The 13,440-nt window shown below is 38.4% G+C and overlaps 1 protein-coding gene across 1 annotated transcript; it reads left to right on the top strand.

The window, feature by feature from the left end:
- The first annotated feature begins 4,244 nt into the window (after positions 1-4,244).
- LOC113347267 lies at positions 4,245-10,700 on the top strand. The gene is made up of 10 exons (XM_026590889.1): positions 4,245-4,447; positions 4,569-4,595; positions 5,038-5,514; positions 5,808-5,864; positions 5,984-9,306; positions 9,415-9,684; positions 9,786-9,866; positions 10,017-10,128; positions 10,242-10,308; positions 10,442-10,700. Exons 3-10 carry the CDS (start codon positions 5,067-5,069, stop codon positions 10,536-10,538), a joined length of 4,455 nt encoding a protein of 1,484 aa, XP_026446674.1. The 5' UTR covers positions 4,245-4,447; positions 4,569-4,595; positions 5,038-5,066; the 3' UTR covers positions 10,539-10,700.
- The last annotated feature ends 2,740 nt before the right edge of the window (positions 10,701-13,440 follow it).

Below are 13,440 nucleotides of genomic sequence, written 5' to 3' on the forward strand. Positions count from 1 at the left end.
CCCTGGTGGTCTACCTGATGCTTCTTCACGGTAGGTGGGTTGACGGTGTCGTCTGGATGATATTCAACAGGCCTGTTGTAGTTGGGAATCGGCTGGATGGCATGCATATAAGTCTTCCTAAAATAGTCGCTTGTAAAATACGGTGAAATGAAATCAATAGCCTCACGTTTAATCTTGCGTATGGCTGCAAGAGCATGAGCACAAGGAAAACCATATACGCGCCACCTGGAAGAAAACAAAAAACAAATCAAAAATCAGTTAGTTGCACATACAAATCATAAAACACTCAAAATTAGCTAGCTACAGGTGCATGTACAGGATGTGTATCTTTAAGTTACATATAAAATAAATTTGTAACTATTATTAACACATGCATATATCTAATGTAAAGTGGATATACACATTCTTAAAAAAAAGAACATACAAAGAGAAGAAAAAAGCATAAGAAACCAAACCTTTGACAGGTGCAAGTCTCGTGTTCGAGGTCCACCATGTGAGACCTTTCACTAATAACTTCAAACACGGTAGGACTAGCAACCAATACTTCCCAAGCCAAACCTTCATCTTGAAGAGCCACAAGCTTTTCTTCATACTCAGGGGTTAATGGAGTCATCATATTAGCACCAATTTCACGACGCTCCGCCATCAAACACATTATTTTCCTCCTAATCTGAAAAGGAGAAAAAAACTCATCAATGCATAAAGTGACAAAACATGAAATAAAAAGACAACAAAACAACAAAACACACACACACTCAATTAACCTGATCAAGAAGAGCAGATGCAGGCATCTTCTTGTGAACCAGAACCCAGCTATTGACTGATTCTGCTAGAGTACTAGATGTTCGTCCATACCGACAACCTTTGAAATAGGCATTCGCATATGCTTCAGGTGGGATTGTCTCGATGTAATCAGCCACCCAATCGCAGTTCAAATCTCTAATCTTCTGTATGGCTTTCGCATGGTTTTCAGGTGAGAGTGCGTATGTCGCCTCTCGGAAATGGTCCATCACAAGTGAGTACCTAGGATCTGTTGCAGTGATGGGTATATTCTTCGTCAAATGATAGTAGCAGAAGCTGTGGAACCCATCTGGATAAACAAGTGGAACACCTTGCAAGAGTCCTTCATGGCGATCCGAAAGGAAGGTGATTGGCCTCCCATCACCAACAACTTCTTTCAAATTCCTTAAAAACCACTCCCAGTTGTCGATCGTCTCAGAATCGACTAGTGCAAAAGCAAGGGGGAAAAATCCTACAAAAAAATTGTGCAGAATCGAAAGAATAATAAGTTTCACACATGCTAAAACAAATATGTAACTTAAGGTTACACATGCTAAAACAAATATGTAACTTAAGGTTACAGATGCTGTTTTCTTAGTTACACACTGAGTAAAGTAATGTGTAACTGAGAGTTACACATGTGTAACTGTTAGTTATTTGTCAACTGAAGTTGTTCATAAAAAAAAAACACATAGAAAAAACATACCTTTACCACCATTGATCCCAGTAGCTGCCATCAAGCAACCTTTGAATGTACCAGTCAGGAAAGTAGTATCCAAGTATACCATTGGACGACAAAACCGGTACCCTTTGATGCATGCAGCAAATGCGATGAAAATCCGCTGGAACTGTTTATTTTCACGTTCAAACTTTATCACACTACCAGGGTTGGTTTCCCTTATAGCATCAATATACCATACCAAGTGCGAGTAGGACTTGACATCGTCGCCATAAATCGTATCATAAACCTTTTCCCTAGCATTATATGCCTGGTAGTACTCCATGTTGATCCCATAGTTGGTCTGGAAATCAGCAGCAATTTGCTTGGGCTTCTTGTGAGGATTTTTGCGAACTTCTTCCTCAATCAAACTAGACGAGAAGCTGGTGGAGTAAGTTTGGTTCAAGTTGCGTCCACCAGCACCACAAATGTGCTCAGGGTTATAAGACCTGACCTGAAGAGATTCATACAAAATATAAACAATTCAACCAAAACACAATATGGTGCCAAAAACATCATGTGTAAACCAAAGTTACACATACTGTAACAAAACATAACATATGCTAAGCATTAGATGACAGAACACGGAAAACCTACCTGAAACATTTCGTTCCTTTCATCGATAGAAGCTGCATGGAATTTCCAGCCGCATTTTTCATCTGCACACTTAGCCGTGAACCTAGAACGCTCATTGTGAGTTACAATCATTTGGAAACCAGTGCGAAGACGATACTTGGTAAAAGCAACCCTGACTTGCTTAACTCCTTCAACAAACACATGGCCAATATCACCAAGAACCTTGGGCCAACCATCCGATAACAAAGGTTTCGCTGGCTTACTTTTATCTTCCAAATACATTGCAACAGTAAGATTGTTTGTGGACGAAGACGTACTACTAGACCCATTAGAAATAGAAGAATCTGCCCTAGAGCTAGAGGAAGAGGCCACACGAGGAACATTTTGCAAGAAAATATCAACACTGGTCTTCTGTTTACTATTTGTGATAGATATAAGAGCTTGCAAAGAAAAATCACAGTCAAGCGGAAAATCTTTCCCACTTTCTCGAAAGAAGAAAGTAATACCAAGTGGAGTAACTGCTTCCATTCCTTGCAAACTTGTTCCTTAAACTCATCAAGTTTGATATCAGTATTAACACGCAGGGTAATGAAATCAGAAAAGTAGCGAACAACAGCAATGCAACTAACAGCAGCGCAACTAACAACAGCCATGACAACCTGAAAATATCAAATACACAATAAGAATATCAAAATTTGAAAACGAACGCAATTCACTCGGGGGCGTTGCCCCCTCGTGAGAAGTATATTCTATGCGGCAAGCTAAATATAAGTAAAAGATACAGATGATACAATTGTTTACAAATAAAACATGTTACAGGACATATATATGTAACTTCAACTTACACATTCTTAAAATACAACAGGATATATATGTGTAAACTAAAATTACACATGTTGTAACTAAAAAAACATCTGCATCTTCCTCACACATGCTTAAAAATACAAAGAGGATATATATGTGTAAAATAAATTTACACATGCTGCAACTAAAAAACATCTGCATCTTCTTTAAGCATGCTTAAAATACAACATGATATATATGTGTAACCTCAAGTTACACATACTGTAACAAAAAAAACAGCATGTATACAAATCAATTTGAAGTTGTTTTTTTGAAACAAAATTGTTTCTTCATACTTCTCTCAGTAAACAAAAAGTAAAACAACAAATTAACAGATCGCACATGAAAGAACAACAAAATAATTCAAAAAAAAAATTGAAAACAGATCTGAAATCAAAAACAACATAAAATTCTTACCTAGATTTGTTGTTTTCTTTCTTCTGAAACAATGTTTATTTTGTTCCTCTTCTCAGTATCAAACAAACATGTGTAAGCATCAACAAAAACATGTGTAAGTATCAAAAGTGACAAAAATAGATCGAAACGGTAAAATCAAAATCAATTGAATTTGAAAACTAATCGAACTCACAATTCGTACCTATTTGATTTATGTATTCCCAACTGTCTTCTTCCTCTTCTCAGCTAAACAAATTCGAAACAGAACAAAAATCGTAATCAGTAGAAGATCGAGATTCAAAAATCGATGAGAAAACTAGTGAATCAAGCAACAGAAAAGCTAAAAACGAAAACAACCTATTTGTTGTTCATCAATGCAGCTTCACTATCTCGTCAAATCTGAAAAACAGACGAATACACCTCAACGAATTGAGAGAAATTCGTTTTTTCTTCTTCTCGTTTATGTTGTTCTTCTTCTCGTTTTCTTCCTATCAAATTAACGAAAATCAGTATGAAACTATCAAAATTCACGAATTCGTCTGAAGAAAAATCTCCAATTCTGTTTCTGAACGAGAGCGGAGAGAAGAAAGAGCTGAATCTGATTTGGTTTTCAGTTTCTGGTAGGTATAAAACGTCTATAAATAGGGAAGGTTAATTTCGGTATTTTTACTTTTATTAAAAATCCTGATGACGTCAGCAATCCGGGAAAATTGAAAACCAGGCCCCAAAAAAAAATTTCTGGGCCTAGAAATATCAAAAATGGAAAGTGTGGAGTTGAGGGTGTAAGATCCATTTTGTGGGGCTTGTATATGGTTGAACCCATATAGTAGGGGGTTCTAGTATTTTCACTTTTCATTTTGGGGTGCGAATAGAAGGAAAAGGGTTTAGTTTCTCTTTTTGGCGCCATAAGCTCATCTCTGCCAATCGAGAAGAAACCCTTCAAAGATAAAAACACACTTTCCCCCTCTCCCTCTCAACCTTTTCAACAACCCACGCTCGCCCTTTATTTCTCTTTCTCACTCTGATATACTAGTATAAAATTTTCGATTAAGAAGATCAGATTTTGGTGAAGGGATTAGGGTTATTTATCGACACTTCTAGGGTTTTTGAGTTGGTCTTCTTATTGATTTATTGGTAAATTTCTCCTCTTTTTGTTTTTCTATAATGTCAAGTTAATTACTTGTTGCTTGTTGGCGTTGAAAATCGATGGTTATTATAAAAATACTAAGTTCTATTGTCTTTCTTTAATTTTCAGATTACCGCTACCAGTTTTAATGATTTTGTAAGTTATCTTTTTTATATTTATTTTACTTATTCATTTCACTGCTGAGAAATTGAATCAGTGAAGTCCCTTTTCATAGGTTTGTTTTTTGTTTTATTCCTCATAATACTAGCAACCGCTGTCAGGGTGAGTGCTGGCATAATTTTCTACCTAATTCCAAGCGAAAATGCAATGAACCGGGAGATATTGTGGTGAAATTGTAGTGGAACTATAGTTATTTCCTAAGTCACACATCGTACTAATTTGTTTCCGTTAATCTGTCATGTACGATTTGTACAATTTGGAGCAAAAGCAGATCAATACAACAGTGATGGAAATGTAGAATGGCGTAGTACTCACTAGATTTCTAGTGTTCTCTCTTATGCTTACTTTCTGTGTGCTTTTATGGGTTCCTCTATTTATTTACATCTGTGTAATTTCCCATTTACTGTGTGTTCGTCAGGGTCCAGTAGCATCTTCAGTGATTGTGATATGGGTTCTGATGGAGATGATGAAAAGGATTTAATAAAGGAAAATGAAAATGCAGATGATGACTTGGAAACTCAAAGATTTGATAGTGATTCTTCATTGGAAATCAGTGATTTAAATGGGCTTGAATTCCAATCCACAGAGCCATTTAATGATACGAGTACGGCTCCAGTGGAATTTGAGACACAGGTATGGGTAGATGATGAGACTCAGGAGATCGTAGAAGATTGCGATAACTATGATGAGAATGGGATTATGACACAGTTAGTGGTAGATGATACGGAGGTACAGGATTATGGTGATGGTGATGGTGATGATGGAGAATTGTCAGATAGAACTGATGTACTGACTGAGGCTGGAGAATCTGACTGTGAGTCCGAAAGAGGAGTTGGATTAGGAGATGATGATGCTGTTTATTTCAATGATTCAACAAGTGAACGCTGCAATTCAGGTGAGTACTTTATATTGCATAAACCTTGTTCGTTTTCTATTACTGTAGTCATTCCAATTCTGTTCACTCTTGTCAAATCTGGAGAACCAAAATGAGCATAAAAAAGCTTCCTTCACCTCTAAATGAAAGGTTGTTTTTGGCAATGCCTCAATAGGAGTGGACGTACTGTCCTTCTCAACTGTGGATGTCTTACAGTACGGAAGCTAATCTTTCATTTGTCTTTTGAGGTTCTTGTTTAAGTAAGGTATGGATCTCTTTCAAGAACATAACAGTGAATGTGTATTTCATTTTAGGGCAAAATGTTTTAACTGCAATACCTCTGAGCAACGGCACCAAAGAGCCAGATTGTGGTAAGAAGCTTCTATGATAATTCCTTGTTATTTCCATAATAAATTTGCGTGTTACCACATACATATAGGATGGAGTTGTTGGACTAATGGACATCAATTATGTTCTTCTATTGATTTAGGGCTTGTACCAAGTGTTGATGGAACCAATGCCAACAGAGCTTCAGTTCTGAATGGCAGTGAACCCACCTCATCAGCGGCAAGTGATGAGGATGGTGAAATGGCTGGTATAGATGATCCATCTTCGGCTGAGGAGGAAAGAATAGATGTTGATAGGGATTATGAAGGTGAGAACATGAAGTTGAAGGATGATATAAGAAATAGGGATGCAGTGAGAAAGCTTTTTGCTGATGAAACACCATATAAAAACAGTGGAGCAACAAATTACTGTGACAGTACCTATGGAGGAAGAGATTATCCACAGTTGGATGATGGTCACAAGTTGGCGGATTTAAGCTATCTGAACTCCCAAGAACCCGGGGAGCTATCACAAGCTAATGCGTTGGACGTTGTGGACAAGTTTCTTTTAATTAATAATGTGGATTGTTCTCAAGAAGATAAAGTTTACCTTGAAAAAATGGTTAAAGATAAATCACCTATTGTCCCAAGTGCAAAGGGCCCTCGGATTCTGGCACATAGAAGCAATACTAAAAGTCCAGTTGCCGGAGTAGGTACCCTTGACTGGGATGCTAGCCGTGAGGATGAAGGAGGGGGTGAGTTCTTTAGTAAGAACAAGGATGTGTTGTTCCCAAGCTGTGGACGCGGACGCGGACGCAAATCCTTTACACAACCTAGGATCCCCAGGAGTCTCAAATCCGGACAGGGAAAGAGCTTGGATGATAAGGAACAAGATTTAAACCTCCGTCAGAAAATAATGGGAACAGTTCATTCAGATTCAAGGCTATTGTTGCAAAAGTTGAGAGCAGATGATAAGAATCTACCCCAAATAAAAGCTAGAAAGAATCTCTTCCAGGAATTCGATGAACAGATGAATCTAGAGTCTGCAGAGCAGCAACTAGAAGAAACTAATATTGTCAAAGACTCTCGGGGGATGTGTGATATTGCCATTGACACTCAAAGGGCTGCAGAAGCTATGGAAGCCTTGGTTTGTGGGTTTCCAAACAGCCATGCTACTGCTGATGCTATTCAAGTTTTAACAAATTCGGGAGATGTGATGGGCATTACATCTTACCAAGAGCATGCGTCCACACGGAAGAGGCTTTCTTCATCCAATGTAGAAGGTCTTTTTAAGCAATCCAAGAGAACAAAGACACATGATACCAAATTAAGTACTGAAATTCTAACTTCGTCTCAAATGGGTTCTAAGACTCTTGGGGAGGACTTGAGACAGGATTTCACAGCAACACCAAAACGAAAGAGGGGTAGGCCGATATCCATCGAAAAACCAAATACTGGAATTTCAGTTCCTATTTCATCTCGATTACGTTCTAAGGGAACTAAACTGGAGGCTTTTAGTGGAAGTTCAGCAATTAAACCAAAACAAAAAAGGGGTTGGCCGAAGTCTGGTGTAAGCTCAAGTACTGGGAATTCTGCTGCTCTATGTGAAACCTCTAGCAGGAGATTGCCAAAAGTGATTTCTCAGGGAAAAGCAGTGGGAGTAGTTGACAAATCTAATTCCAATGAGGTAGATAAACACACTAAGTCCCCCCTCAGCGGAATGAGTTCATCTACTACACGGCAGTTACTGAATAAGAATCCAAGTCCCGTCGCCCGTCGTACCAGGCAATGTCGAACAATAGATGCACTTATGAAGCCAGAGAACTTACCTGGTGGTTCTGGTGAAAAGAAACATGATGATATGCCGGTGGCCAACGCTGTTGAGATAGAGAAAGTATGCAGTAAAATGGGAACATATACTCTCGAGCCCTCGGTTTATAAAGGAAGATGCTCTGAATCAGGTCGCAACCTAATTGATGATGTTATAAAGGATAAGCCAACTCTGCATGAGCCGCTAGGCCTCGATTTCTCACATGAAAGGTCAGCTGATACCTGTTCGGAAGTAAATCCGGAGAGCAAACATAGAGGAAGGAAAAAGAATGTGAGCATGTCAGGTCACTTGAAGGAATCTGGTAACTTGGGTAGTTCGTCCACAGTAGTTGACGGGGTGTTAGAAGTTAATGGGCCCATCAGAAGGTCGAGTAGGTTAAGAAATGATATAAGAAGCAGTGCTGTGGAGCTAGATATGAATAAGAAAACACAATCATCTATATATGTTCATCCTTCATCTTCTTCAGTCAAGAATTTCAAGGGAAATTTGGTAGAGCAAGTTGTTGAACCTCTTTGTGCTTACGCTGTGGTTAATGGCTCTTTATCTCTGAATGATAAAGCTATTCTTAAAGATAATGGCAAAGCTACAGCTTCGAAGAAATTTGAAAAGGATGTGAGCATGAAAGGTCACTTGAAGGAATCTGGTAACTTGGGTAGTTCGTCCACAGTAGTTGACAGGGCGTTAGAAGTTAATGGACCCATCAGAAGGTCGAGTAGGTTAAGAAACGAAATAAGAAGCGCTGCTGCTGAGCTAGATATGAATAGGACAACACAATCATCTATATTTGTTCATCCTTCATCTTCTTCAGTCAAGAATTCCAAGGGAAATTTGGTAGAGCAATTTGTTGAACCTTTTTGTGCTTACGCTGCTATTAACGGCTCTTTATCTGTGAATGATAAAGCTATTCTTAAAGATGATGGCAAAGCTACAGCTTCGAAGAAATTTGAAAAGGATGTGAGCATGGAAGGTCACTTGAAGGAATCTGGTAACTTGGGTAGTTCGTCCACAGTAGTTGACAGGGTGTTGGAAGTTAATGGGTCAATCACAAGGTCGGGTAGGTTAAGGAATCATATAAGAAGCACCGCTATTGATCTAGATCTGAAGAGGAAAACACAAGCATCTGTATCTGGTCATCCTTCATCTTCTTCAGTCAAAAATTCCAAGGGTAATTTGATAAAGCAAGTTGTTGAACCTCTTTGTGCTGACGCTGCTGTTAATGGCTCTTTATCTGTGAATGATAAAGCTCTTCTTAAAGATGATGGCAAAGATGCAGCTTCAAAGAAATTTGAAAAGAAAGGGGATGCCAGTCCTGTATCAACTCCTAAAGATGTTGCAGGGGAAAATGCTGGATTGTCAACTCCCAAAGTTATTCCACATGGCTTACTCTGTGTTACTCCCGATAAGTGCACAACACCTGCAAATGTGTCTACCCCATTAAATGAGGCATCACCAATTTGTTTTGGTAATGGCTATCAGAAACTGTCGTGTAAAAGAAGCCTCTCGAAGCCATCTCTTGCAAGGGAGCTTAATGATCTGTATATGGATGCAGTGCATACTCCTTCATCCAAAGATTTGAGGAAAAGGAGAGACATTGGTAGTATACATGTCTTATTCAGCCACCACTTGGGTAATGACATAATTAAGCAGCAGAAAAAGGTCACTCTTTTTCATCCTCCTTTTATTCTTATGTTTTGGGGTTGTGTGTAGAAGTGGGTTCAGATAATGTGCTACAGATATGTTGACATTTTAGTTTCATCTTTGCAGATTTTGGCACGACTTGGAGCTTCAGTTGCATCCTCTTCTTTGGAAGCCACACACTTTGTAGCAGATAAGTTTGTGCGTACTAGGAATATGCTGGAAACGATTGCTCTTGGTAAACCGGTGGTGACACCTTTGTGGCTTAAGAGCTGTGGACAAGTAAGCTGTTTTACTGATGAGAGAAATTATATACTTAGGGATTTGAAGAAGGAAAAGGAGATTGGTTTCAGTATGCCAATATCTCTGACACGAGCAGGCCAAAGTCCACTATTGAAGGTAGGCCAAAGTTCACTTATTAACAGGCTTCCAAGTTGGTCTAAATTTGTACTGTAACAAGGTGATAAATTGTGCATAATTATGATTAATTGACTTTTTAGGGTAGAAGAGTCTTTGTTACTGCAAGTGTCAAGCCTAGTCAAGAATTGGTTGCGAGTTTGGTTAAAGCTGTTCATGGACAGGTACCCTTTCAGCACCTTTTCTTATTACTTTCAGTCAAGTGGCTTGAGTTTTCAGCAGCAGTTATTAGACATATTTACTTTCATAAAGGATGCTGTTAAATCTTTACTTTACATTATTTCGTGTTGCGCTACTAATTATAGTGTTCCCAGGCTGTGGAGAGATTAGGAAGATCTGCCATGAAAGATGATAGAGTTCTAGATGATCTTTTAGTTTTTTCATGTGAAGAAGATTATGAAATTTGTGTGCCTCTCCTTGAAAAAGGTACACATTTCCTTTATTTTCATAGTTGAACTTGAATAGTTTATGTTTTGCAAATATAAACAAGTCTAAGAACAAATTTTACAGTTGTGTGGGTGTGATTTATTAAATTGCAGGAGTAGCAATTTACAGTTCAGAGCTTCTTCTGAATGGGATTGTTATGCAGAAGTTGGAATATGAGAGGTTAGTCCTACAAGTCAGCACATAGAATTTTTCATAGTAACCAGTCCGCAATCTTGGATTAGAAAATAGATATAAGAATTTAAGCAAAAAATATTGCAACTGTTCTAATATCTTTTTCACTTTTTTAAAACAGGCATCGTCTTTTCAATGATAATATAAAGAGGACCCGCTCCTCTATATGGATCAGAAAAGATGGAGAAAAGTTTCTTCCTGTAACCAAGAGTAAATAGTTTCCTTATATTTTTCTTTTCTTGTAGCAATTTGTTGTGCTTTCTTCTTCTAACTCCTGTTTCTCCAATTTGAATCTTCCTGTTACTTGCTTAGTCTGAAGCTACATGTGTACATCATATCATCTATTGTAAATGTATTAATAAATGATTATTTTCCCCCGATCATTGTTGCCCTGCATCCAGTTTTAAGTTATTATGTTACAAATTTGAATGAAACAGATCCAAAAAAATTTCCATGACTGTTGCCTTTGTATTTTGAGAATCGGCTATGGACAAAAACTAGCTGACCACAATATGCAACACTGGCTAGATCTTATTGATCAGATGATTGGATATCTGCTTGAAAAGGCTGCTGTGTTCCAAATTATTGATGCAGCTTTATATCAACATCTTCCCACTTATCACCGGGACACTCATTTTTATTTGGGAGTTTCATATATTTGTGGAAGCTCATAATTACTCCCTAGGATGAGATGACCAGTTGTTGGTGCAGGTAAGTTGAATTCTGCATCCTTTTTTGTTGCGATCTTGTTTATGTTCTTGTGATGCCTCTGTCAACCACCAATCAGGTTCAATCTATAGGAGTACATTGTTTTGAAGTTTAAGAGTATATTTTAGTTGCATTTTCCTCCACCTTTTTTGCCCCAACAGATTTTGCATATACCAATTCATTTCAAGTGGCTAAAAATGTAGAAATCCTAATGTTGTCTGCAGGTGCAAAGTAAGCCATCTGATTCCAGGATTTGGGCAAAGGCTTGATGGCACGGATTTTTGTATGGGTTTACAAATGGTGGCAGTTTGACCGAATCAAAGTATGTTGTGTTCGTGTGAGGGCTTCCATACTCTGATGAAAGATGGGTTGTTATATAATGGGGATTTTATTCCTTCCTGGGCAACTAGATGCGAGTAAGTACTACTTGTGATAAAAAAAGACCAATGAGGTAGAAAGCGATCAGAGAATAACCTCAGTGTAGGTCTCGATTGTTTGCAATGATGAAGGGCCTTGATGGAGGAGGGCGTAAGGGATTGTTTGCATGCAATCATCAAAATACTCCTGTATTTTATATTAGATGCAATATCTAGTACATGGAGTTCTTGGTCATTTTTATCTCTGAGCATGCAATTTTAAATCATTAATCTCCATGCAGGCTTCTGCATATTACGGAGTTCCTCCAATTTCATCAAGGGCCCTTGCTGATATTGTTTGATCACCATGAGTTGGCCATCGACCATCATCGACACCTGGGGCAACAACCTTGGCTTCTTATAATGCCGTAACGGTGGTTAAAGAAAGCTGATAATGTAGCCTCAGGATGCAATACGCCAAATGCAGGTGGTTTTCTTCGTCTTCATCTACCATGAAAAATCAATAATGCAGCCTCTGGGTTCAAGACCTCAACCATAAGTTGTTGTCCTTCATCTGTTTCTGTTGGATAGAAGACTGTTCAGTTTGCTCCACCTTTATGGGTTGGCGGTTGTTGATTGTCAATGGATCAGTGTTTTCTTTTTTTTTAAAAAAAAAACTTAGGCAATGCCTAAGGAAGGTGATACATAGTTGTGCAAGTGGTGTCATTGTTTGGACAAATATCAGACCGACTGCCAAGATTCTTACAGACGATAGCTATATTTAAAGCTTGCAAGTTTTGGGTTCTATGAGAAGTTTAAGACCCGTTAAGACAAAAGTTACAGGTTTAATGTTTAAGGTGATTTCTTCGTTCAAAAGCTGCCTTTCCCTGTGGAAGTTCCTGCTGAATCTTCCTTTGATGACTTTGATGTAAAGAGCATTGAAGTGTTCTAGGATTTCATTTGTTTCATCATGTATCTCGATATTCACGTGTTGCTTTTCCTCTGCCCAACCAAAGGCTAGTTCTGCTCCTCCTGTGGCTCCTTCTGCTCCCCATTGGCCTGTGTGTCCTCTGCTATCAACATGGTGTCCTGCAAAATTAGTAACAGTTAGGGCTGAAAAAAACTGATAACTGTTAGGTTCCTGTATAGTGCAGATTTTGATTATGTAACCATAATACTGTTTTTGTTGAGGGATCCCAACATGACTACCAGTTTCTGCTCTTTGGGAACCGATATCGGAGAGAAACCCCTGAGTACTCAGGGCCTGGTTAGGCAAATTGTGAATTCTGTTAAAGTCACGTAGATGTTGTTGAATGTTAAGGGAGGTTTTTTTAGCATTGGGTGTGATGTTTTGAAAAACTAGATCACATCTAGCCTTCCAAATGAACCAGCAAGTAGTTTCATAGATGCTGATGTTTTCACTGGTACTGATATGTTGAAACCAAGTATTGAACCAGTCCATGAAAGGTGTTTGATGGTTAAACAGACCATGACTTTCACCTAGCATGTGCTGCCAAACATCAGTAGCAGCTGGGCAGTTAAGAAACAAATGTGTCATTGTCTCCTCCCCACTTTTGCATATTTTGCATACGGGATCAATATAATGAAGAATACTTGCAGTTTTTGCATTAGTAGGGAGGATTTCATGAGCATATTTCCAGAGAAAGATTTTGATAGCAGGTGCAACTTCCAAATTCCATATAGCTCCCCAGTCTCTTGTAGTTTGGTCATTTCGGTAAAGATTCTCTATTTTGGCTTTGTACAAAGCTTTAATAGAGAATTTGCCTGTGTTGTTGAGGCTCCATTGCATACTATCCTCTTCCCTGGGGTGTATAGCAAGGTCAGAGATAGCTTGAGCAATATCAGGAGTAAATATTTGTTGAATAAGCTGAATGTTCCATTCCTTTTGATCTGTCATCAAGTGAGCTAGAATTTGAATATCATTGGAGCAGTTGGAAGGTTTTGTGAGCTTGTCAGTTGAATTTGGTATCCATATATCTTCCCAGATTCTTATTTTGTTGACATTGCCTATTCTCCAGGAATAGTGTTGCTGAAT

This window comes from Papaver somniferum, chromosome 2 (genome assembly GCF_003573695.1).
Source record: "Papaver somniferum cultivar HN1 chromosome 2, ASM357369v1, whole genome shotgun sequence".
Classification (NCBI taxonomy): Eukaryota; Viridiplantae; Streptophyta; class Magnoliopsida; order Ranunculales; family Papaveraceae; genus Papaver; species Papaver somniferum.

Bases quoted from the DNA above. Each gene is read 5' to 3' on its own strand.
- LOC113347267 (XM_026590889.1), top strand. From the start codon at position 5,067: ATGGGTTCTGATGGAGATGATGAAAAGGATTTAATAAAGGAAAATGAA. The intron at 9,685-9,785 runs GTAGGCCAAAGT...TTGACTTTTTAG, and splicing joins GCCAAAGTCCACTATTGAAG to GGTAGAAGAGTCTTTGTTAC. The intron at 9,867-10,016 runs GTACCCTTTCAG...TAGTGTTCCCAG, and splicing joins TTAAAGCTGTTCATGGACAG to GCTGTGGAGAGATTAGGAAG.